The sequence below is a fragment of the Patiria miniata genome, unplaced genomic scaffold (genome assembly GCF_015706575.1).
Source record: "Patiria miniata isolate m_02_andy unplaced genomic scaffold, ASM1570657v1 HiC_scaffold_5, whole genome shotgun sequence".
Taxonomy (NCBI): Eukaryota; Metazoa; Echinodermata; class Asteroidea; order Valvatida; family Asterinidae; genus Patiria; species Patiria miniata.
The window spans coordinates 33718560-33745532 of NW_024037072.1; the positions used below are offsets into that span (position 1 = coordinate 33718560).

The 26973-nt window shown below is 41.2% G+C and overlaps 1 protein-coding gene across 1 annotated transcript; it reads left to right on the forward strand.

The window, feature by feature from the left end:
- The first annotated feature begins 32 nt into the window (after positions 1 to 32).
- LOC119740740 lies at positions 33 to 25648 on the forward strand. Its single transcript, XM_038216145.1, has 16 exons — positions 33 to 235; positions 1588 to 1740; positions 2399 to 2463; positions 4158 to 6619; positions 7987 to 8229; positions 8864 to 9831; positions 11009 to 11216; positions 12516 to 12638; positions 14162 to 14278; positions 14777 to 14983; positions 17305 to 17367; positions 18602 to 18721; positions 19945 to 20013; positions 20692 to 20808; positions 22164 to 22304; positions 22964 to 25648. Exons 1-16 carry the CDS (start codon positions 117 to 119, stop codon positions 23174 to 23176), a joined length of 5388 nt encoding a protein of 1795 aa, XP_038072073.1. The 5' UTR covers positions 33 to 116; the 3' UTR covers positions 23177 to 25648.
- The last annotated feature ends 1325 nt before the right edge of the window (positions 25649 to 26973 follow it).

Below are 26973 nucleotides of genomic sequence, written 5' to 3' on the forward strand. Positions count from 1 at the left end.
CCATCTTTTTTATTTTCGCTTTTCCCTTTCAGAACCAGGCCTGAGCGACAAAACGGGTCTGTATGTAGAATTCCCCATGAAGCCCAAGGAGTGAAGCTCCGGATGGTTTGGCCGTCATGAGCAGCGAAGGCTTTATCTGCGAAGTGTGCCACCTGGATTACAGCACACAGACTCAGTTTGAGGAGCATTTCTGGTCCATGATACACCACAAGCAGCTGGAGATTCAGTATGGCACGTACGTAGAAAGAAAACACGGTTGAAACCTAAAGATGTAACCTGTCTTAGTGCACTTTGATGACTAATTTCTTTAAGTTGTCATTGGTTTAATGGTAGCCTGAGTAACTTGGCCCTTCTTTCTCGTCTTTTTAACATTTAGACATGGTCTGGTGATAGTAGGGCCCATGTTGAATGTCAGACTCGGTATTACTAATTACTAAATACATGTACACCACCTGAGATACGAGTAGAGATCGGTGATAAAGATGGAGGTACTAAGTTTACTTTGGATCTGGACGAAAAAAGAGGGCTCCATCGCGAATACCGTCCGTGCGGACGCCATTTTCAAAGCGAAAAGCCATGTCGTACTATCGCTAGACTATGTCTAAATGTTAAAAAGGCGATAAGTAGGGCCCAATACTTGGGCTAGTTTAATTGTAGTCCAAAAATTTGGGACTCTCAATACTGTGTATGAGAGTCCCAAAACTTAAGGTATTGAAAATGAAAACCTGCAATACAAAAACAACAGACTGGCACCTGAAACAATCAGTCCAACACAGCTTCAGTACTGCATCAAGCAACGGTGCCAAAAGAAACATTTGGCATGAACGGGAAACTAGTCTCTATTTACTACATATTTCTCCCTAGTCAGCCACCAGACTAATGACTCACACTGAATGAAGAGGTGAGTCTTTTCAAATAGTTGGGCCATGGTTGGACATGTACCAGTCTAGTCTTTAGTCTCAGTTTAAAATCACTTAACTTCCCTGTCATGTGCAAAATATTGATGAAATGTCTCCTTTAAAAATTGAATTGAATCTGCAAACTTGGTTGGTGAAATACTGAGGACCTTTTCTTTGCCCAATGGAATTTTTTGAGATATTTGCTGGCTAAAGAGTGAGTAAGGCCAAAAAAAAAATAAGTCGGTCTCTGGTCAGCGCGCGCGTCGATTTTAATCATGCGCGTCATGATTAAAATCGTTCCGCGGTAGCTCCAACAGCGCCCTCTATTGCCGCACCTCCTCAATTTTTTTTACCAAAGAGCACCAAGGAATGGGAAATTGCACCAAGGCAAATGATCGAGAGCACCAAGGCAAATTATGGAGGACATCAATGTACATGAGGACACCAAAAAAGCAAAATAGTACCCCACCTTGTCTGTACAAACCAAGCTTAATTTGAAGAAGAAAAAAAAAAGCCAAAAAAAAAAAAAAAAAGCCGCGTCCCCGTGTCAATTCCGGAACTTTGGTCTGACCAGAGACCGAATATTTTTTTTTTGGCCTAAAGTTGGCCTGATTTAGTTTTGCATGTTTCAGAGCACTCCAGTCTTGAGTATGTCCAGTTCATATTTGCTCATACTTTGGCTTTGCAGTGGAAAGACTCACATCTGCTGCCTCTGCAAGACTCAGAGCGACACGCTCTCGGAGTACGCCAAGCATCTCATCAGCAAGACACACAGAGATGCAAGCGCTGCACGCAAGAAGCAGAAACAACTGGAAGTGGCTTCCAAATCATCAAATCAAAGGTAAATGTTGAAACTCCCATGGGCTTTTCTCTGTGAAATTGTAAACTTAATCCTTAAAGACCATTTTTAAAATTTTCTGTTTACTTCTTTTAAAGTCCCCAGAAAAATCTTTGCTAAAACCTGCCCTGTTATAAAATACAAGCTCTCCTATAATCTCATACCTTAACCCTAAACCCTGGCATATGCAGCACAGTGCATCAGGTGGAAAAGAACTGGTGCACTTTAATGCATTCAGCTACCAACACCAGTGCATGAATGGCCAGCTCTGAAACAATGAGAGCTAAGCCCCATTGAACAATGCCACAGTTGTATCCTGCTGCGTGCGGTGACCACGGACTCTGAGGCAGTGTGGCCTGGAGGCTTTTCCCCTGATTGACCTTGCTACATTTGGCAGGCTTGTCACTTAGTCAAGTGTTGCATGTTGCTACGTTTGGCAGGGTTCTAGCCAAAATCCCCTGGAGGGTTAGGGTTTAGGTGGCCAAAAGTCCATTTGAAAGTGTATTGTATGCATTATTGTATACAACCAACATGCAAGATTTGTATCACGTCAATATTGGTTTTTAATCGTGGTCATTGTGGTCGTTGGATCAGTCTAGAGATGAACCATTAAGGTCATCAGTTTCATTTAGTATTTCAATGTTTTTTTCCATTTCAACAGGAGCAGTGCAAGACAACAAACAAATACACCTAATAATGGATACCCTGGACTTCAGAACCCTGCAGGTTGGTGTTTCGTTGGAAAATAATTAACTTAAAATGTAATGTAATTTTTTGTAATGCTTTGCTTATAAATGCACCCTGCGTCCCATTTAACCTTGTTTTCAATTTTCATTTTTGCCATTTTGAAGGTCATTTTGGTGCCTTTTTGTTTTGTCTGCTAATGCAAATTTGCATATTCATGAGCAAAAGTATAATGTCATTTCAGGCAGAAAATTAAATGTTTACAGCTATTTCAGCACCAAAAAATGCCAGAATTTTGGATATTTTGCTGTTTTGCTTTGTTGATTCGTTGTTGTTACAGGACATGACCTTAGGCCTACAAGCAAACTTTTCTCACAAAATGTTTTCAATGAGCAAATTTTGGTTTTACCATTTGAACAGAAAAAACCTCAAATGAACAGTGTCTTCCTGAAATGACAACAATAGCGCCCTCACTTTTCCTGAAAAAGCATAGACAATTTTAAATGTTTAAAGAAATGCACTTTTCAACAATATTAAATTAATCAAAAAGTGATGTCAAGTTGTTTCCATACATTTAAGAGGAGTAGAAAGTTTTATCAAGTATAAAAGTGCATGTCATAGGCCCTATAAGTTTTCAATTTACAATATAACAAATAGTGGTTGACTTGTTAAACTTTATTTTATAACTGACATACAGATCCTTGTCATTTGATTGGTGGAACTCGCATCACGTGACATTCATTATTGTTCACGCCGGGGCTCAAAAAGTGCCATTCGCCTATGGTGAATGCTATTTACTATTCAACAGTTAGGATCATCCTTGTTCCATGGTGCGGTATTTGTGTGCAAATGCATGCTGGTGTGCGCGTTGAGCATTGAGCATAGCGCGTATTGTTCCCAAGAGCCAGTAGCTACAGCATTGGGGTCAAACATTTCGTAAAGGGGTGGTTTGGAAGAGATAAATACATTTCCCGTTAATTTTGCATTAAATTAGAAGTTCCTTTTAACTGTAAATCAAATATGACAAGGATCTATATGTCAGCTATATAAAACAAATATTGAGTGGCTTTAAATTGTGAAATGGGAGGAATATTATCGCTTGGTAAAATCTGGACTTGTCCATTTTACTGGGCTTTGCCTCGTGAAATGTCCAGATTTTACCTTGCAATTATATTCCTCCCATTCCACTCTGAGCCACTAAATATTTGTATACCGTTCTGCTCTAGCCTGCTGCGGGAATTAGCGAAAAATAAAATAAATGACTGTGAATCCATAAACTAAAGAGTGGAAACTGCTACAAAAAAAGTAGAAGTAGCATAACGAGTTTTAGCAATGCATGTGCAGCTCACAAGGTGTTCAGACAAACAAAGTGAAAGGTCATTAACCCTAACTCCCAAGCCTAAGTTACTGGGAACCATACCCATTCTGGCAAATTCCAACGCCCACATGGGAAATTGTACACACACACTGTTGGACTTAGTTTCTGGAGGTGTGCCAACCCCAGTGTAAAAGACCATCAGTTTAGGGGTACTGTACCTATCCCAACAGATTTAATCAAAGCCTGCTGTTGAACTTTGATGGGTTGAGTTCGGTTAGGGTTAATGTCAATTTCGCACTCAGCATTACTTTGAGTTTTAATTTTTTTCGAAAAGACTCGTATTTATTACTCGTAGACCTTATTTTTTTAAATGAGAAGTTTTACATCTGCAACCTGTTTTATTTTGTTTTTATTTCAGTCCAGAACAAGAGACCTATATTCTGTATCCCAGAACCAGGACAAAATGTGCACCGTACGTGGGCCCGGTGGTCACAACCTAATCACCCAATCAACAACTTCAACGTTCAACCTAATGTCCAGCACTCCTCAGCCCAACACTCGGCCCAACAGTTGAATCATGGGAACGGCGGCAAGGGCAGTTATGCTGGAAACAGAACATGGACTCCTGTGAGCGGCCAAGGAGGACCTAATGCTCCCACAAACAAGTCAGTGGGTGGGTTGAAAACTCAACTTGCCTCAGGCAAATCTGCTGTCAACCCGAGTCTAACCGCCAAAAACAAGGCCCAAGACTCAAAGGCAAACCCTAATACTGGAAGTGGCAGAGAACCACGTGCCGCAACAGCATCTGTGAACAGTAAATCGGCGTTTGGCTCTAAACCAGCCCAGTCAGCTGTTAAGCATAGAGATAATCATCGTGGTGCCAATAAACTAGATTCAAATGCAGCATCCAGGGCATCAAGCTCTAAATCAGGCCAAGCATTGGATTGTCGCGAAGTTCACTCTGCAGCCAAAGAGGCTACCCCAGAGAAAGTAGCTACTTGTGACAGTACAAAGATATCATGCGCCAAGCCCGACCAATCAGCTGGCACAAATCCAACTGCTACCCAAACACTTGCACAACCAGACGGTGCTTTCTCAGCAAAGAGAGAATGGGAAAGATCAGCTAGTTGTCCTTCACGAACTAGCAAGCCAGGGCAAGACAAGATGTCTTGTCAGGACAAAGCTGAAAGATCCAAAAATGCTTCGGCTGCTTCAGCATTAAAGAAGCCAAAGGAAGCCTGCAAACAAACACACGTACTACAGAGATCAAATTCAGTGCCAGGTACCCCAACTCTCTTGAAATTGCCTCCCGAAGTGACCAGACTAAACCTCCCAAGAGTAAACTCTGTTCCTGGTGGTAAGGAGTCAATCAAGAATCTGTCAAGCATTGGTCCTAATACTGTTGAAGACCAGCCAGAATCAGATCTTATAGATGGCGTGGATGAAGAACCCAGTGTCACCAGAGTCCAACTACCGCCCAGTCTGCAGCGAGAACTGACCAAGCTGCTTGTCAAGAGCCAAGGGCCAAGACCACGTCCCAATCTGGTGGCCGCCCGCAGCCGGCTCCACGCTGGTGAACACCATCAGGCCCAGGTGGTGGAGTCCCCTGACAGGATGGTGCAGCAGCTGCTGATGAAACTCCTGGACTCGCCCAAGTCCCGGGATCGCCAGCTGCAGCAGATTGAGGAGCTCCAGCGATTGGTGCAGGCATCTAAGAAGGGCAGCGAGAGGGCCCGGTTTGGAGCTCAGCAGCTCCCGGTAGTATCCATGCAGGTCTTAGAATCTTTGCTGGAGAGTGGGCATCTGAAGCCCCTGCTCTCAGAAGATAATTTCACAAGAGGTACTATGGCTCAACAGGAGCAATCGTTGGACTCAGCCGCACACGAGCAGGTGAACTCCCAAAAAGATGGGAAGGCACAGAATCTGAGCAATACTGCAATATTTCATCAAGAGCTGTCTCCCTCATTGTCAGCACCAGATCCTGCAGATGTAGATTCCAAGGAAGCTGTTCAGGCTTTGATACGGTCTACCTTATCAAAGAAGGGTCATCTTTCAACGTCATCAGCTTCGGGACATGAAGAAGAGAATTCCAAAGAGGCTTTGAAATCATTCACCACTTCTGAAGCACCGGCAGCTCCTCTGTCTCAGTCTACTTTGCTAAGACAAAGACGGCAATCCGCATCGGAAATGATGCGAGAGATTGTTGGACACATTGTCCAAACACAAGACAAACCAACTGGCGCAGAGCAGCCGTCGGCTCCAGTCGCGGATGTGACCATCAAAACTGAGCCAGACACTGAAGTTAACGAAAGTGGTGATACTTGTAAGTGGGTACAAGATTTTGAACTTGTTGATTCCAAAGAAGCTGTTCGGCCATTGATTCAGTCTACCTCATCTGCATCCGAGCATCCCAAAGTGGATTCTAAAGAACCTTTGAAGTCACTAATCTCAGCTTACGCCAATCCAGCAACTTTTCACTTGTGGTCCACCTCACCAAAACAAGAAGAGCAAGTTGCAGCTGAAGTACAAGACCAAACAACTGTTCCAGACCAACTCTCGACTCCGACTCGGGATCTGACCATCAAAACTGAACCAGATACTCACGCCAACGACATTACTGATGGAGCACCTAATGAAGAAAACCCTGTCCCCACATCAACTGCAACTTGGCAGTTGAATGCGTCACTGGTCCAGCCTTTTACATACGACAGTGTACTTAGCTCAGGCCAAATCAGCAGCTTTCCTATGGATATGAATAATTCCTTACATGTGCAAGATTTTGCAGTGCTGAGTGCCCCAACTGAACAGGAAAGCACAACTCCAGGCCAAGCAGGGACAACAGTCAACATGCTCACAATGCCGAATTATCAGGTGGTAGTGGTAAGTCTTAAACCCCCTCTGTTGAAGGTTTTATAGAATAACAGTGAAATCTTGATATAAGTCAAACCTCAAGGGAACAGGTTCAAAATTTGACTTAAGCAGAGTTTTGAGAATAAGCAGGGATGTGTATCATTGTTATACTACTGAAGGCAATGGATTCTTTTTTTTACTAAACACTTGTTTTGAGTTATCAGAGTTTGACTCATTGAGATTTCACTGTATACAACACGTATAAGTATGACTCCAAAACAAGATCTCAAGGTATTTTTGATCTTTTTACCAGTGAAATTCTACTGGCTGTTGTGCATTGGTCACGCAGCGCCGGCCACCAGTGTTGTCGTTGAGTACATTTCCATGAGTACAAGTGCTTTTCAAAAACCTTTGGTAATTTTTCTGCAGTTGGGGTATTTCAGAGGTTAGCGAGGAATTTTGGATTGCATCCCTTTTAAAAACTTTCTGTGGTCCGATTGTAAATGCAGAACTTTTGTGCTAGCTCCGTAAGTTCAGATTGATGATCATGGGTGCAGATTTCGTCTTTAGCTGAGCTATGAAATTGGGTCCAGAGCCAGATTTCCTGGAGTTACTCAGCAGCAAATATTGTCTACATGTAAGAGCAAAGTTTTGTGCTAAGAGGAAATCAGCTGAGAAACATTCTCAAGGGGTATAGTTTAATTCGCCAAACAAAACAAGGAGCCGATTTTGCGGTGTTGCCATGCCCACGCACATGCCACACGCATTCTTAACCCTAACTCCCTAGGCCTTTTTGCTAGGACATACCTCAATCCTGCAAAATCCTCCAATTGGCCTTATGGAATAATAGCATATAGCCTCAATCCTGCAAATTCCTCTAATATTTCTCTAATATGGTCCGTGGAGGGGTGACCACTGTCTGAATCCTGCAGAGTCCTGCGGCAGTGACTGTCAATATGATGAGGCTTGGCCAGTGACATCCTGGAGCAGTACGGGGGATTTCAAGCATAACCCAGGCCTATGTTTATACATGGCTGAGCAAAAACAACACAAGGTCCGGCCCAAGACCTTGACAAAGTGCATCCTATGAAATCAGTAACGTCAAATAGCACACTTTTGTTGAAATCCACTTTGGGGCATGATTTGAGGGCTTCCAGTAGGAATAATTAGCCTGAATTTCTTCTTTAAAACTGTTCAAATATCAACGATTCTGCTGCCGTCTTTTTTGTTTTTATTTCCATAAGTTCTTTATCAATAGCCAACAAGTGCTGGCGCATGCAAAGTCCAATCGGCAGTCAGTTTAAGCCTGCACATGTTAAACTTGATGAGCGTTTTTGTGAATATTCCATCAAGTCTAAGCTGGAATAATCAAATACTAAATTATTCAAAATGCACAGCCCTACGCTGAGACGACACCTACAATAACAGCCCCAGCACAGCGGAAACCCCGCGCAAAACAGACCCGGATGAGTCAAAAAGATCTGCCTTCTGATCTCCAAGAGGTCTTGCTGGAGCTGTCTCTCCAAGAGGAGAAGCTGCACGAAAAGCTTAGCATGATGGACCGCCGCATGAAGACCACCAAGGAACTCATCCAAAAGAAGCAACTGCAGTACAAGAAACTCAAGGATCAGAAAAATAAGGTGAGAGTTTCGGACCCGTTTAGTCTGTGCCGGTTCAGCAATGGCTAATCAATATTAGGTTTTGCCCTTCACCGATGTACATGTATAAACACTGTATACTCAGTGTGTTACCCCCCTAGTGGGACGCGTGGTTACGCTGTGTTATGTTGGCCATATGCATAGACTGGTTGCCGCCTTTCCATCATGCCTTCTTTTGCCCTTTTAGTGCGCGACGCGGCGCGGCGGAAACCAGTACAGCAGCATTGCAAGCATGCATTTAATTTGCACATGTTTTCATCACCGCAGCAGTGAATTGCGAAGGGAACTTGTAAAATGGTGGTTTCTTTTTAAAAAATAGCGAATGTAAGTAGGCAAACGACGATTTTTGATGTAAAAAGATATGTTAAAAAAAAAAATGGAGGAAAGTGAGACAATACTGTTTCGGTGAATTTTCTAAGCCTATTTTCTCTGTCAAAACTTCAAAATCGCCCATGTAAGGCAGCAAAATTTGTGCCGGCCGGCAAGCGTCATTTTCACCCCAAGTGCCTGCCGGTGATTTGGAATGCCGGCTAGCGCAGGGTTAAGCAGGGTTAAGCAGGTTTAGGCTCATGTCAAATATCATCTGTAGTCATATTTTTATTTTTTTTTTTAACAGATCTCAATGGAGGTGTTAGGCATCAGAACAAGACGTCTACAACTTCTTCAAGAGGCTAAACCATGCTCTGCATCAGCGGTAACTTCCTCAACAACCACCAGCACCAATACCAGTCAGATAACACAAGATCCCCTCGGAAACTTTCCAGCTTGGCTTCCAAATGCCACGGTGTCCCAAGGTAACACAACCCTGTCTTCATTTCAGGGAGGTGCAGTGCCAAATTTGACATTCGTGGACTGTGACCCAACCAGCTTACTTAACTGTCCTCTGTCCTCCGAATTGGCTCTGGGGCCGTTGCTGACGTTCCCAAGCGTGGACAGTTTGGATTCAAGTTCCCCTAACATGCCAAGAACACAGCCAGGTCCGGGGACGCTGACACCAGAACCAGCTAACCAACAAGGAGGGGTTGGGAAGGCATCCAAGGCGAGCAAGAGAAGCCTGAAAAATGCGACAAATGCAGCTGTCACCAAGAAAGCAAAGACAGGCAAAGTGTCGAAGACGCCTAATTTGACAGGATCTAAAAGCGTTAGACGGAAGCCAACAACTCAGGCTGTGCCTGATTCCACTCAAGCAACCCATGTTGCCACAGCCAGTGCTTCAACCTCGAATCTAGCAAACTCAGACGTTGCTTCAATCGAGTCGTCCATGAATGCTCCCAAAGAAATCTACTCCCCCTACAAGAATTGGGTGAAGGAAGTGAAGCTTCACAACATGATCGACACGCAATATCGCAGCAAAGTAACATGGATCAAAGTGGAAAAAACACCCCAGGAGTTACGAGACGAAACTGGTTCTGAAAGCAGACCGGGGTGCAGTCTTGGAAGCAGCAGGCCCTCTGGACTTTGTAAAAGCGTGGAAGGAGTGCAAACACAAAGCACCACGGAGCCTGGCTGTTACGACGTGTTTGAGATATCGTCAGACAGTGAGGGTTCTTCAGCATCGCTTTGTAAGAGTTTCACAAAAACAAGGTGAGCAAGTGTTGGTTAAATGATTCGGAACATGCGTGCGTCATCAAACTCCACACAGGAACCCAGTGGCAAAGTCTTTGTGCTTCAACTTTCAAGTAGTATCAAGCATATTTGTCAAATAATGTTTGCTAGGCTCTGTTTTCATTGATTTTGCCAAATCTAAAACAAAATCCCTGAATGATGTGTCTTGAATTTGTTCCACATCTGCAACACATCAAAATTACCTTAGTTGTCTTGACAGGGTAGTTCTGAGTCAAGTCTGTCATGATCCGATATGGCCCATCAGGCCACCGTTTATCTCTGGTTTCAGAGGCATGAAATGACAGAGAATATTTCTGCTGCCCCTGGATGGCATGCCAGTCCATCGTAGGTTACCCCTATTTAATGCTCCTGGGTGGAGAGATGCAAGTGGGGTGAAGTGGCTTGCCCAAGGACACACAATTATGGTCAGCAGCTGGATTCAAACCCTGACCCTCTGATCATGAGTCACGAACCCTAACCCCTAGGCCACACTAAGACAAGAAAAGTCTTCTTTGCATTCTTGTTTTTATAGGCTGAGCCATATTTACTATTTTCATCACAGAGTTGTAGATAAATCTTTTTAAGTTCATTACTTTTTAAGATAAATCTTTTTAAGTTCATTGGGTGGCATGGGTGGCTTGTGCGTAAAGCGCTCGCCTCTCACCAAGGTGACCACGGTTCGAATCCTGGCTGCGGATCACATGTGAGTAGAGTTGTGCGTTGGTTCTCTCCTGTGCCACGAGGGTTTTTCTCCGGGCCCTCAGGTTTTCCTCCCTCCGGAAAAATCAAACACTTTCGATCTCAGGCTGTGCTCCGTGGTCATATATGGGTCGATGTGACTGGCAGCCATAGGCGCCTTTACGTGCCAGCGGCCCGACCACATTGTAGCCGCGTCCTTCGCAATTCAGCATACCAGCTGCGAGTAAGGATGATTAGCCTCCCAAATTATTATTACAAGTCCATTAACAAGTCCTTCAGGGTCAAGTTAAGTCCCAATGACCTGTGACATTGGCATGCCTCTGACATTGGCATTCCTCATTGGTGATCCCCTGTTTATGAACTTACTTGAGAAGCACTTACCATGATTTACCTTGTGATGGACTGGACCACAATTCTGATTTCAAGCGTACCACTTTCTGGTTTTATCTTCCCTCAGACCAGCGACTGCTTCTCACGCAAGAGCCACACCAGCCCAAGCCCCACAGAAACCTGACGTGAAGCCCTGCTCGTCCACCCAGACCTGGCCACCGTGCGGTGTGTTTCCCAACCACGACGGTGCCGTGCTGGGAATGCATCTATGCATCTCCAGGCAGAGACTGTACACTGTGGCTGCCGACTGCACCGCAAGGGTCTTTGATATTAATGTAAGAGACTTCTGCAACAGTAACGGGGATTTGGATCTTTTGTGTTTTTCATTTGGTTTGTTTTGAAGGAGGAATTGGGCTTTTCTAGGCAAGACTCGATTGTTTGGGAAGCACAACTAATTTTAAAGATTCTAAAAATATTGGACATTTCTGGTAGAAACTTGTTTTTTGGGGGGGGGGGGAGGGGGAGCCAGGGAGGATATTTGGTGTACAGGGAAATTTTAATCCAAAAAGTGGTTAAACTTTGGGTAACTACAGTAGAATCTCAGAAAACATAATTGGTTACTAAACATGCTCGATCGGATCTCGGAAGCTGCGGGCCAACAACTTTGTTCACCTTTGAGCTTTACCCCACAGCTGTAGGTCAGATGAAGAGGTCACGTTGACATTTTTAAAAATGTTTGACCAAGGCCAACATGTTGACAGTGCTACTTTCGTCATTTGAGCTTCTTTGAAATTGGACCTACTTTGACCTTTGACCCCATAACTGTAGGTCAGACGAAGAGTTCACCATGGACATTTTAAAATGTTTGACCAATGCCAACATGCTGACAGCGCTACTTTTGTCATTTGAGCTTACATATGGACTAACGGAGAGACATGATGATTTCTTGAGCTGCTACCTGCAGCTAAAAACATTGTCATTGAAAAGTTAAACCTTGGTTTAATTATCATTTACATACCATCAGATGTTCAGATAGGAAGTGGAGAATTTACTTGACTTGATCCTTCATTAAAGATATAGTCCATCATTTGTAATTTGTGCATTTTGTTCGTTTGAAGCAACAAAAGTGCTCAAAATCTAAAGAAGGGTACTGAACAACTTACATGATGAAGTTTTAGCTCAGCTTCAGCTGTATAGTCCGAGAAAAACAGCATTCTAGGATCTCGATTTCAAATCAAAAGTTGCTGAATCATGTTTTGAATTGGGCCTGAATTCAGCGTCTGAGACGTTCTCACTGAGCCGATTGCAGCTACGGTGTGTGGCGCACTGATCCGACGAATTATAGCAACCGCGCGTGCGTGTGGGTTGTGCCAATGCTTGCACGCGCTTCGACGAATAAAACGAACTACGAATTTAAAGTACCGTTGGAAAGGCCATCTTTCTTGATTACTTCAAAATGACAGCTTGCCAGAAAGAATAATTTCACAGGGAGTTTAGTCCCCTTACTGTCTTTCAACCAAGTATGTTTTTCAACAATATTACGCCAGTTACTTCTCGGATAGCTGCAAATGATGGACTATAGCTTTAAATGCTGGTATCAAAGCATAACGCTTTCGTTTGCCCCTTCTTTTCAGGATTTCAGCTGCAAAAAAGTACTGAGTGATCATACAAAGGAGGTGACCTGCCTTAAAATGTGGTCTTCCAAGTACGTGTGTACAGGCTCCAGTGATCGCAGTGTTCGTGTGTATAACACAGAGGTGCGTAACAAACTAACAGTTTCGATTGCATATTCTTTGTGTTACGTTTGTGTCATAACTAAATTTAATCTTAAAGGGTTCATGTGATGAGTTTTTCTTAGGAACACATTTTGTGCAACTTCTACTCCTCTTAAATGTATGAAAACTAGTTGACATCCTTTTTTTTATTAATTTTATTGAAAAGTGCAATTCTTTAAACATTTAAAATTTCTCATGCTTTTCCGGACAACTAAGGGCGCGGTTGCTGTGATGTCATTTCAGGATGACACTGTTCAGTTTAGGTGCTTCCTGCTCAGATTGTGAACTGAAAATATGCTCTTTGAAAACATGAGAAAAGGTTGCTAACTGCCATGTACTTACATAACAACAAATCACCAAATAAAAGAACATTTACGACATCAAAATATCCAAAATTCTAGCACCTTTTTGTGCTGAAATAGCTGTAACACTGAGGTTTCTACCTGGAATGACATCTCAGGTTTGCTCATGAGTATTGAAATTAGCATTAGCATAAAAACAGAAAAGGCACCAAAACAGCCTTGACAATGGCTAAAACAAAAACTGAACATTAGGTTAAATGGGACACAAAGATGCATTTACAAGGTTTGCATTAAAAGAAATTACATTGTGTGGGCCCTTTAACCGTTAACCCTACCAGACGCTACACAGTGTTGCAGGTGTAAAAGTCTGTGGGACCTTGCTGCATTGAGTCATCAGCACTGTGCATTAACAGCCAATTCTGAAACAATGAGAGCTAGTCCCATTGAAAAATGCCACAGTTGTATTCTGCTGCAGTTGGTGGCCACAGACTTTGAGGCAGTTTGGTCTTGAGATTTTTGACCTAATGTATCTTGGTACTCTAGGCAGGCTTGTAATTATGACAAGTGTTGCATGTTGCTGCGTTCAGCAGGGTTTCAAGCCAAATTACTCTAGGGGGTTAGGGTTAAAACTTTATGAACACTTAAGGGCGGATCCAGAACACAATTTTTTTTGGGGGGGCAGAAAAGTTTTTGGTCCCCCAAAAATTGGGCCCAAAAAATTACGGCAAGGGGCCCGCTTAAGGGCCCCAAATGCGATCTGAGGCAATTTCTGACCACTTTAACCATTTTTTGTTGAGTAAAAGATGGTGGTGTACGCAGTGCCTGCCTTTTTTGCGACGTCACTTTAAAAAAATTAGGGTTTTTTTGGGGGGGGGGGGGAGAGGGGGCCCAGTGGCCCCCGTTGGTCCCCCCTGGATCCGCCCTTTTGAACACTAAGTTAATATTTGCAAGTCTCGTGATTTCAAATCTTATTTCATATTTCAAATATGTTTTTTCTATAGTCTCTGGCTTGCGCACACAAAATTGAGGCAAGTCATAACATAATTTTTTTTTGCAATTTTGATACCATCACAGGTGTGTAAAAGAGCTGATAAATTGCATACAACGCTGCTTGAACTGATTCTTTGTCTTTGAAATAATTATGTTGATCTTTAGGTTACATGTTCTTATTGAAGCTTAATGATAAACGTTTGATGCTTGTAGACATTGGACCGTGAGATCTCCTTTTTTTGTGAGAGTCGCGTGACATGCCTGGCAGCTCGGGTTCATTGGTTGTATGCAGGCCTGGCTAACGGCACAGTCGATGTCATTGATATGCAGGTAAGCTATCCAGGACTTTAATCTGCTGAAAAGATTGACAAGAACACAGATGGTTCTGAAGCAATTATGGATATGTGAGATATGACGATACATCAAACTGAAACAACCAAATATAATGATTAATAAAAACGAAACAATTGCAAAAGTTCATAGAAATAAGTAAAGAAAAAACTAGGTATAGCTTTAGACCTTGACAATATGCATCCTCCAAAATTATCTTGCACTAAAATGGCATATAGCCTCAATCCTTCAAAATCCTCCCGCCTGGTTGATTTTGGCGGATTAAGGAAGGTTATTGAGATTGAGAACTAAAGCAGGCATCTGTCTCATTGCTGTTAGATTTTGTTGGATTCAGCAGATACAATGTTTTCTTTTTGATGAAGCAGGCATTCTGGATGCAACAGGTTTAATAAGGTGCCTTGTCAAAACGTGTAGGACAAAGAGTGTTAAATCCACCCATATTATCAAAATACGACTCTTTTACATTTCATATTACAGAGATTACGCTTAGAGAAGAACCTTTCCTGTAAGCCAGAATGCAAGATCAACTCCATGATCCCGGTCGACCCAGTCCCCGTCAAGGGCCGAATTCGCAAGTGTGTCCTGGTTGGCTATGAAGATTGGACCATTGGCGTGCATGACACATTGAACGGGAAACTTCTACAGAGTCTGCACGGACACAATGGCCCGATCTTGTGCATGATGGTACGTGGAGTAACATCAAATTTAGTCAGAGGGGTGGATAGTTTTCTGTATTGATAATGTCACGCTTGTTTACACAACTGAATGTTGCAATCATCTAATGCAGACTCTCAGCAAACTGTTCCATTCTTCACTGCATGTACGTGTTTTACATAACCCCCGAGGACAGACACACAAAGGGAGAAGAAAGGATCCATTCAGTCCTCGGTCGTTGGGTCTTTTGTTCAAAACGGTCCTCTGTAGTAGGCTCGTATTAGTCCATGGGAGAGTGTTATAGTAAAACAAGAGTGTACGTTTGTGACTTGAAATATTGAGGGTTTAACTATCCTATGCAAGCATACATTCTGTGCAAAAGTTGTCCTTTTAGTCAAAATCAATCAAGTGACTGTTTTCAACAGTTAAGAGCTCCCAGTCTACATAAAGTAGGATTGACTGGCTGTGACTGTTTATGTAACTTGATACAGATATGCTTTGACTAGATGATTGATAAGCCAGCTGTGCCAACCACTTGTCTGCGTTTGTCTGTTGACTGAATTTGACTAGTCACAGTGCTTGCTCGAAATATGATCTGACTGTTGGCGACTAGCCTGTGTAAAAGGCATGGCAGGGAAGAGGATTGATTTTTTTTTGACTGTCTGTGACTGTTCAAACAGCAGGAGGGTTAAAATAAGCAAATAATCTGAAATGTGTCGGGAAATCCTTGGAAATCTGCCCACAATGTTGAGACGGGTCCTCCAAAATTTCAACTATGTACTACAGGAATTATAATGTGAAGGGCGGCATACTCACAAGAGGGCGGCATACTCACAAGAGGAGGACATGTTGGTCGTTCCGTAAATTTGGGGCCCAATTGTTTGTGTCCTGTACACATCTGTGTAAGATTTTGTCAATTCAGGACACATTATTTAAAGGGAATATACAACATTTGCAAACATCGAAAAATAAAACTACCAAGTTTTTACGAAATACCTTACTAGGATGTTGGTAAATGACAGTCTAAAGCATCCTGTAAAATTATGGCACCTGGTGTGAAGTCATTTTCAAGAAAATTGTATTTTTGTATACATTTCCAACGGTGGTCGGCCGACCACCGTTGGAAAAACCTAACTATTTTTCAACTACTGCTCCAACTTTACACTTTTTTCAGTCCAAATTTTGTTTGCTATTGGTTACATTTTCATGAACAAGTGCAGGCCAGCTAGACTGGTTCCGTTACCTTACAATTTTCCGGCATTTTTAAATTGATCCATTTTATTTTAAGTGGAGTCAGGGAACCAGACTACTTGAACTTTTTTGTTTTTCTTAGTTTTTCCAGCATTTTCGAACACAATACTTCAAACATGTCAGTGTAACAATATTTGATCTATTATACTAACCCCTCAAATAGTTCATTTCTGAAAATTACAGCAAAAGCCAATGATGAACATTCCCTTGAATGGCCTCTATCTCCAAGAGTGATTAAAGGTAGAGTCCATCATTTGCAGCCATCCGAAAAGTAACTGGCGTAATTATTGTTGAAAAACTAACTTGGTTGAAAGATAGTAAGGAGACTAAACTCCCTGTGAAATTATTCTTTCTGGGAAGCTGTCATTTTGAAGTAATCAACGAAAGAAGGCATTTCCAACGGTGATTCTTAAGAAGCACCGTTGGAAAATTTAAATTAGTAGTTCGTTTTGTTATTCAGCGCAGCGCGCACAAGTATTCGAACGACGCACACGCGCGCGCGGTTGTTATAATTCGTCGGATCAGTGCGCGACGTCGCGTATAGTTGCAATTCAAAACAATTCAAAACATGATTCAGCAACTTTTGATTTGAAATTGAGATCTTAGAATGCTGTTTTTCTCGGAATGTACAGCTGAAGCTTAGCTGAAACTTCATCAGGTTAGTTGCTCAGTATCCTTCTTAGATTTTGAACACTTTTGTTGCTTCAAACGAACAAAATGCACAAATTACAAATGATGGACTGTAGCTTTAAGCAAAGTACCTACCAAACAAATACAAAATACTGGGAAGTCAATTTTATTGATACTTGCATGGCAAATCACACAGGTCAGGCGTGACAGGGACACACACAAAGTGTCACACTTTTGGACCCCAGATTTATGGAACGACTCATGTTGAGTGCACACATACACTCCGTGTTCATAGGATTAACCTATTCGTCCCTAATACCACTGTCCCAACTCTGGATGGTTTTATGGATACATCAGGAAATAGATACATTGTAATACAATGTAGTCCAGGTGCTGAAGGGTCAATGCCTTTTTCATTACAATTCTAAATACATATACTGATTATATTTCCATCCTGTTTCCCTTTGCAGATATTTCAGCAGTTACTCTACAGTGGGTCCGCAGACAAAACAATCATGGTTCATGATTTTAAGGTGGGTGTTTAACTTTTCCTTTTTGATGGCAACTTTTTTTTTTTGCATTAAAGCTATAGTCCATCATTTGCAGCCATCCGAAAAAGTAACTGGCGTATTATTGTTGAAAAACATACTTGGTTGAAAGATAGTAAGTGGACTAAACTCCCTGTGAAATTAATCTTTCTGGCAAGCTATCATTTTGAAGTAATCAACGAAAGAAGGCCTTTCCAACGGTGCGTCTTAAGACGCACCGTAGGAAAATTTAAATTAGTAGTTCGTTTTGTTATTCGGCGCAGCGCGCGCAAGCATTGGCACGACACACAGGCGCGCGCGGTTGCTATAATTCGTCGGATCAGTGCGTGACATTGCGTATAGCTGTAATTCAAAACATGATTCAGCAACTTTTGATTTGAAATTGAGATCCTAGAATGCTGTTTTTCTCGGAATATACAGCTGAAGCTGAGCTGAAACTTCATCAGGTTAGTTGTTCAGTATCCTTCATTAGATTTTGAACACTTTTGTTGCTTCAAACGAACAAAATGCACAAATTACAAATGATGGACTATATCTTTAAGGAAGTCAGTGTAGCGGAATAACGCAAGAAGGTCTTGGATAAATGATGCTATTTTTCCATACAATGCGCAACGTGGAGAGCAGCAAATAGATATTTTGCTTGGGGATCTAGGATGGGTACAGGTACTTCACTGGCAAAAATGGAGGCAAATTTTTTTGATTTTCAAATTTATTGGTATTTGTCATTTTTGATATGTCTACTGCACACATTTAATAAAAAGAGTATATAAATTTTGCCTCTGAAGACGATGTTGTTAAGATCGGAACGTCAGCAGCCTTATTTTTTAGATTTGCATATTTCAGGTCAATCCTGTCAAAAAGCAGTTTGCGGCAGTCTCATTCATTTTCATGAGTATAGAAAATTTTGGAATAAATGTATTTTTCAGGAAAAACAATTGGTAACTTTCATTTTCACGACAAAACAGTCAAAACCTTAAAGACCTTTTTCTCAGTATTTTATTTTGTTGACGTGTCGACAAATGCGAGCTTTAGACAGCCATAACTTGTCAACGGAATGTCCGAGAATGAAGAGAATCTTATTCTGTTTCCTAATACCCGCAAACCCTCATTTCGACCTCTGCCCAGTTCTGTCTCATTTCACCAGAATGCCTCATGTACATGTATGTGTAATTGGACTGCCAAACTGGCCTATATTATTTTCATGCTTATTTTTCTCTAGACTGGTGAGCACCTTCGCAAGATTGGCGGCCACGGCAGTTCCGTGACCGGCCTGAGCGTATTTGAAGGAAGTCTTCTCAGTGTCAGCCTGGATGGGAAGATACGCCACATAGCCCACACAGTAAGTGGGCCGCGATAAATAAACATCACAATTAGCTGTACCCAAAACAGTTTCAGTTCGGGACATTAGTGACTCAATCAGTCATGCAGCCAGTCGCTCAATCAGTCAGTCACCTCAGTCACGCAGTTCACGCAGGTGGTCAGAGGACACTGTTGGCTTGTGTGTGGTTTGGGGTCATGTACGCACCCAAGTGTATGTTTTGCCTGCAATCGAGGACCCCCTATTTGCCCTCTTTTGTTTGTACTCTAACTTTTAGGAAGACCCCCCATATGTCTTGTACACGATCGTCAATAAGCCATTTGCGAGTGAAATTTGAATAAAATCTGCAACGCTGACTTAATCCAATGCTTTGCACATTTTAACTTTGCATTCTCCCGACCAAAGAGACTGTTACTATATCACGTGATTCGGGGCAAGCCTTATGCTAGCAACCCCCAGCTCCGGCATGGTCTGGTGTCTTTGTGCCATTCTCACCCATTGTGAACAATGTATTGGTGCCGAGTGTCTCTTCGTAACTATGCAGGAGCTTGCCCCGAATCATGTGATTAGCAACAGTGTCTTTGGTCGGGAGAATTCAAAGTTAAAATGTGCCAAGCATTCTGAGCAAGTCAGTGTACCAGATGTTTTTCAAATTTAAATTCCAAAGGGTATAGGTCAGTCACAAATGGTTTATTGTTGACCATCAGGAATTGGGGACCCTATTGTCCTCTATTGTTCAACGTCCCCTATTGAATGCAGAAACAAACTCATTTCATTAGGTGTAATGACAGAATCAGCATAAAAAAATTAAGGCTTTGGGAACGCCTTGACTGATATTGAAGACATTGTTTTCTTTTTTCAATCTGCATCAATTATAGAGCAACAAGGCCCTTAGCATCAATGCTAATTTCAATTCACATCAATGACATTCAAAAAGCATGTTTAAAATGATTATTGCTTTGAGGATTTATTATTTTGTGTGATATTCATTTACAAGCAAATTAACTTTTAACTAAAATCTGTTGCAAATCTCACATTGAGCATCTACTTCAATTCGTGAGATGCATATACCTGCTTTTTTGGAATAATTGAGTATTCAATTATATTTGAATATTCGAACATTGACACTTTTTCAAAAAGGCCATACGAGAAACTACAATTATATTTTTTGCTCGGCATTAGTCTGGTGAGTCTTCCAATGACTAGTTGTATTGGTCTCCCTTCTCTCTTGTTTACTGATCAAGGGTGGTCTCCGGAGAATAATTGCGTCATTTCCTCAGAAGATTCAGTGCATGACGCACCATAACCAGACGGTGAGTGTCAATCTGTAGTCGTATGTTTCTTGTAGTCATTTGAAATTAACTACGCAAATAGCTACAGTCTTACAGATTTCAGATTCTCTCAGCTGTGTCAAGGGAAAATTCAGTACTTTGTTGTTGTGGTGATAGGAAAACTTTATAAGTAAAGCTTTTTCGCCTAAACGAAGTTTTGGAGACCATTCCTAAATTCTGTATGACCGTAGACCCGTATACATGTATGTTAAGTTTCAGTTCAGTTTTTGAAAAAAAAGTATAACTTCTACATGCTTTCATGGATTTTGATGAAACTTGGATGCAGTGACCCTTGGGTGGGAAGACACAATTCTTCATTGGATTACTTAGGTCAAAGGTCATGCAGGGGTCATTAGAGGTCATTGTGCAAATATGCTTCAAATGTTTCTTTGTCGACAGAATTTGATGGATTTTAGTGTCACTTGGATGGAGTGATCCTTGGGTGGGGGCTCATCACAAGTTTTCCAAAATCACTTGTTCTGACTTCCTGAGTAGGCGAGAACCTTTGTAAAAGCTAAACATACAAATTAAAAACAATACCTGAAAGTTTTGATTAACGTTTACCAATTTAATAATGGACTTCCAACCATTAGTTGAGTGCACTCCCATATATTGCAAAATACTAGTTTTCAGGCATATTTTTGTTCTTTCAACTTGTAGTTGTACATTGGGTGTTCTGATGGCACAGTGCAAGCCATCTCTATGCAAGCATCGACACGTCCAGGAAATGCCAGGAAGAAAAAGAAGAAGTCCAAGAAAGTGCGAGTTATGTGTAAGGTAGGTGGGGTATTACATTGTTGTGTGCAATAACTATTTTATCTTTTAAATGATGCACAACTATTTGTAACTGTTTAATAATGAATACTTTTATACTGCCAAAAAAAGTGACTCTTATGCGCCCCACATGGTCCATTTCATTTTGGATGATCATTGACCTTAGATTAAATTTCAAAAAAACCACTACGCAATATGTTTAGGGAGACATGCATCTCATGGTATTCTGGATGCAATCGCATTGGACTTACTTTTGTCCAAAATTATTGTGAGTTAATATTCAATTCTGATTATTCTTCCGTTATTATTCTTCCGTGTGTTCCCACTTGGATTAACCCTGATCTGCCCAAATCCTCCAAAATCCTCTTTGCAAAGTAGAGGTTTTGTAGGATTGAGGCCACATGGCAAAAACGTATAGCCAATTTTGGAGGATGCAGTGTGTTAAGGTCTTGGGCCGGACCATGTGTTGTTTATGCTCAGCAGTGCATAAATTAAGGCCTGGATTATACTTGAAATCCTCCGCACTGCTCCAGGATGGCTCTGCCTGAACTTACTGACAGTGATTGCTGGAGGATTTGGCAGGATTGAGGCAGTGGTCACCCCTCCAAGGACCGCATTCAGGAAATAAGAGGGAATTTTGAAGTATTGAGTCTGTATGCAATTTTTGATGGAGGCAGTTGGAGGATTTTGCAGGATTGAGGTTGCTTCCTAGCAAAAATGCCTAGGGAGTTAATTAAGGTCCATTGAAAGTCATTTGATTGGTGGAACTCACATCACATGACATTTGTTTATATTACTGCCATTCACGCCGGGGCTCAAAAAGTCCCATTCGCCCATGGTGAATGGGAAATACTATTCAACAGTTAGGATCATTCTTGTTCCATGACGCGGTATTTGTGTGCAAACACATGCTGGTGTGCGCGTTCAGCGTTGCGTGTGGCGCGTATTGTTCCAAAGAGCCAGCGCTACAGCGTTGGGTTCAAACAATTTCATAAAGGGGTGGTTTGGAAGAGAGAAACACATTTTCCACCAATTTTGTATTGAAATAAAAGTTCAAATATATCATATGACAAGGATCTAGATGTCAGTTATATAAAACATTGAGTTGCTTTAAATTGTGAAATGGGAGGAATGTTACTGCTCGGTAAAATCTGGACTTTTTCAGTTTACTCGGCTTCACCTTGTGAAATGGAAAAGTCCAGATTTTACCTTGCGACAATACTCCTCCCATTTCACTCTGAGCCACTCAATATTTGTATACTATACAGTGCTCTCTCAGAATTGTATTTATTGTGCAATGTGTCATCTACGGTTTGTATTTATTCTTTAGTCCATTGTTTTCTTTTGCATGTGCTCAGTGGAAGGGCTGCACCACTAAGAAGTCTGTCCACCATAAGATCTATGCACACCTATGGCACAACCACGTAGTTCCGATTGCTGGCAAGAAGTGCCTCTGGGGAAAGTGCGGAATCATGCTCACCAACTTCAACAGATTTCAGGTATGCCTACCCAAAGGATTCGTGATCGTGAGGTTGTGGGTTCCAGCCCCGCCGTGGCCATGCGTGTTGTGCCCTTGAGTAAGGCGCTTTACCTCAATTACTCCTCTCAACCCAGGTGTTAAATGGGTGCCGGCATTATTCAATGCTGGGAAGGTAACAGACTCGCTGTGGAGGAGGTTTGGCGATCCCCTCACAGCAGCATATGAGTCTGGCCCAATCGGCTCTGTGAAGTTTATTATGGTTAACATTTTACAGTAGAAATTGGCTGTGTTATCTTTTGTTGTAATTTCTCAAGGCAAATACTTGCTGTTGCATCACATATTGCTGAAAACTAGCTTAACCAGTTTATGCCGGGATTATTTTGACAAGAACAGATCGAGGCGCGGGATTACTTTTCATTCGACCTCAAGCGAGGCGGGTTGAAGCCATCACCCTCGGGCAGCACGTTCATATTTCCGGCCTCGCTCGCTGCGAGCGGGTCGCTGACAGATATTTCCGGCCTCGCTCCCTGCGTGTTTATCTGTCATCCATTCCGAATACTGCAAAACTGTTGCGTGTATACGCGGCCTCCGGCGCGAACTGGTTAAGAGATAGTAAAGAAGCTGCTCAAACAAAAAGGTCCAATAGTTTATTGATATGTTCTTCTCTTTGTCCTTTAGGTGAACCAACACATGCACAATCACTTGATGGAATTGTACGATGGCCTACAACCAGACGACGCTGAGAAATTCAAGACCCAAGCACTGCTTCACCAGAGGAAATTCGGAAAGAAGGGAGTCGTCAACAAAGCACTACAGCAGATAATGCTTGCAAAAAGCACGGCCGGTGGCAATAAGAAAATCAAGCCAGTGCCATTTTCATTAGTAGATTAACAAAGTTGCCAAGATTCTTGGATTTCTTGCGACATTTCATTCGTCATTCTTGTTAGCATACCATGAAAACTGATTGAGAGAAATCAAAAAGACATTTGAAAGTTTGTTGATCTGTGATTTGATTTCATTTTCTCTAATTTAATTTATGATTAAAAAAATCGCTGAAAGGGACCGACCATATTGCAATATGCATCCTTTGTTTTATTCAAGAGCAAGTCACATTAAATTTGCCAGCTCGGTGAGAATAAGACAAATGCAGAACATTAAGTTAGAAATGATTATTTTTTTAATAATTTAACTTGAGGAAATAAAGAAAGAAAGTTTGACACTATTTATATTTTTGGTATTCATGGAACTTTCCCATAAAGGTGGTATTTTATAAGTTCAGTTGTCAAGATGGTCAGCCACTGTAGATAGTCCAAAAAAACTGTATTCTTTTTCAGAGGCAAATTTCTTAAAATTGAAGAGACATGTTGACATTGTTTTAAGATATTCCAAAACTAAAAGATCTTGGTCATATATTGTGAAAACGGCTTTGAAAAGACAGCTCAAGTTAAGAAATACATGTAGTTGGCATTTACAGAAAAGTGGCCAAAAACTAGTTTGTCCACTTCTATGGCAGTCATGAAGACCTAATTCAAATTATTGCAGTTCTTTGTGCATGCAGTGCTGCATGTGTTGGCCATACCTCATAGACTTGCGTATGAACAAACTGGTGTTTGACCATCTTTCTTTAAAGGGAATACAGGGTATACAACATTTGCAAACATAAAAAAACAAAACTGCCAAATTATTATGAAAAACCTTACTAGACTGTTGGTGAACGACAGTCTAAGTCATCCTGTAAAATAATGGCACCTTGTGTGCTGATATTTTCAAGAAAAGTGATATTTTTGTGTCAATTTCCAACGGGTTGGCCGACCAAATTTGGAAAAACACTGGCTTTTTTCAAGTAGTGCCCCAAATTTTCCATATTTAGTTTGTCTGAATTGTGTTTGCAATTGATAACACATCTATACAAGCTTTCTAGACTGGTTCCCTGACCTTATAATTCCCTGACGTCTATAAATTGCTTCATTCCAATTCAAGTGGTGTCAGGGAACCAGACTAAAAAAAACATTTTCTAGATTTTTCCAGAATTTACCCATCACAAAATTTCAAGCAAGTCAGTGTAACAATATTTGCTATAAATATTAATCCCCCCCAATCCATCCGTTTCTGAAAATTACAGCAAAAGCAAATGCTGTATATTCCCTTTAAACCATTGCCATTTCTTAATTTAGGCTATATTTTCAGCGCTGTTTTTTACCATATACCACGAAAATGCTGTAGTTTAGGAATATCTTGAAACAATTTACACTTTTTCATGATTTTTGAGGGGAGTGGCCGCCATTGACCCCCCTTTTTTCATCTTGTCAACCTTACCCATAAACATTAGTTTGTATTGCAACATTTGTTTGTTTTTTAATTATCACAGAAATGGGACATGTAAAGTGATGTTGACATAAACCCTGACTTCATCAAAAACAAAACAAAAACCAAATAAATCCAGGTTTTCATTAGACACAGGTTTTGGATAAATATAAAAAAAGGTTTAGTGCCTTCCCATTGTGGTCCCCACGGATAAAACGGCTTATAACAAAGGCTCAAATTTGTCTTCATATATGCTCAAATTTGTCTTCATATATGCTCAAAATTCAAAAAGTTCAAACAGGTACAATATCCTCCTTATCCACCAAGCAGAACGTACTGCTGTATAATCCATACATGTCTTTTGATATTAAAAAAAAGTGAGATTTGTGAAAAAGGCCCAGGACATTTATGTCGGGGAACACATTCCAAAGCACACAAGCATACATGTACATATTAAAGCTTAAGATGTAACTTTTTTTCCCCCAGGGTAAATGCATTGGACATTCAGACCAAAACAGCCCTCCAGTTTTTGGTTATGTGAAATTAATTGCAATATAAAAAATATACATTACGTTCTGCAATCTTTTTGTTAATATTTGTTCAAATTAAAGAAGTAAAGTATAAGCTTTTAAATAACTACAAACAAAAGTAAAGTGTTTGGGGAAGTTAATGTAGTAACTGGTAAATGAGTACTTTGAAAAATAATTTCTTCAACTGTCAAGATACTTAAAGGCTTACATTTCAGTTTGATTTAGGTTTCTTTTGGTAAGATTCTTTTCTAGATTTTCTGGATGAGAGATTGCTTTTTTTGCTCAAATTGTCAGAGCATTGTTTTTTGACTTAGCGGGAAGAAAAAATAGTTCAATTTTTCTTTATTTTTGTATATTGTGTAGCCATACAACCAAATGGATGCATAGTTATATTTAACGCTGAATGTAAATTTGACCTGGTTGCATAATTTGTACTTGTGATTTCACACAATCATCGTGTATAACTGAGAAAGTGAGGTAAAGAAAATAACTATCGAGGAGACAAAAATAAACAAATATACTGTTCCTACTTCTGATTGTGTTTGTGTGTGTGTGTGTCTTGCATGCTATTTTAATGGGTATCTTCTTCTGGCCTAATTATATGTATTTTATTTATTTTATTTAGTGGCTGGAAAAGTCACGGTACATTTTGTTTCCACCTGAATGAAGAAAATGAATTGGCCCGTTTTGGCAAACATTGGTTTCACTAAAACGGCGGCTTAATCTGTGGTCCAATGGTTACGGTGTTTGACTCGTGTGCCGTGGTACATGGGTTTGAACCCCTATCGGGGAACATGGTGCTTGTGCTCTTGGGCAAGGCACTTTGCTAAGATTGTCTCTCTCCACCCAGGAGTATAAATGGGTACCTGTGAAGGTAGAGACCATATTGCACGGATCTCGAGCTGCTGCAGGGTCTCATTCCTGCCGAACAGGGATATGGTGGTGTACCCTAACGTGGCGCACTCCGAAGCATACCCAAATTTCCTCGTGTAGTGTTGCCAAACCTCTTTGTTGACAAACCTCAGATTCATGCAGTGAAATACTGGTACTTTTACCTTATTAATGCTTGCTGTTTAACCTCTGTGAACAATTTCGGTTTCATAAAATTTAAGCCGAAATTAAAAAACGGTGGCGTCCGGAAATTGGGCACAATTTGGCGGAGTGTTCCCTAACGTGGCGCACTTAAATAAATCTCGGGAAATTCCAAATTAACATTTAAGAATTTCTGAAAACTTGATAAATTCTGATAAATCATTATTATCTCTACTTACATACCCAGCCAGATGTTTGTCACAAAATTATTTTCTTATTTTTCGGGGCATTTTCAAAGGGTTCACTTTGCACTTGAAAATAAAATCGGAAAATCACGCCAAAATAAGTTTTTCTTTTAACTTTGTAGCGGGTAAATAAATTCGCGATTTATGAACGGGAGTGTTTATAACTTGATGAAATTTCACTTTCTGTGAAATTTCAGTTAAAACTTGGGGGGCTGGAACATTTTATGGGGGGGGGGGGAGGGGGCGTCATGTAGATCAATGATATTTTTTTTAGAAACTCAAAATCTCAGTGGGGGAGGCGAATGGGGGGGGCGACAAGGTTTCATGGGGGGGGGGGCTGTCGCCCCCCACGCGCCCCCCCCCCCCCCGTGGCTACGCCACTGCAGGTCATACAGTTAAAGTTCGTGTAAACTTGTATGAAAAGTCAAAGAAAAGTAACTCCCATGATCTATTTGACACCAAGTTTGTGTTAACTTGCCGGTAACGCCCTAAACAATTATCCAGACAAATATGTTTATTTTGTAACATTTTATGTTCGTCTGTCGGTCTTCTATGCTGTTATGTTTACTTTTAGGTA

What these genes read in the sequence shown, in the direction of transcription:
- LOC119740740 (XM_038216145.1), top strand. Translation starts at nt 117, where the DNA reads ATGAGCAGCGAAGGCTTTATCTGCGAAGTGTGCCACCTGGATTACAGC. An exon ending in TCCAAATCATCAAATCAAAG is followed by an intron (nt 1,741 to 2,398) that starts GTAAATGTTGAA and finishes CCATTTCAACAG; the next exon opens with GAGCAGTGCAAGACAACAAA. An exon ending in CGAATTATCAGGTGGTAGTG is followed by an intron (nt 6,620 to 7,986) that starts GTAAGTCTTAAA and finishes CAAAATGCACAG; the next exon opens with CCCTACGCTGAGACGACACC.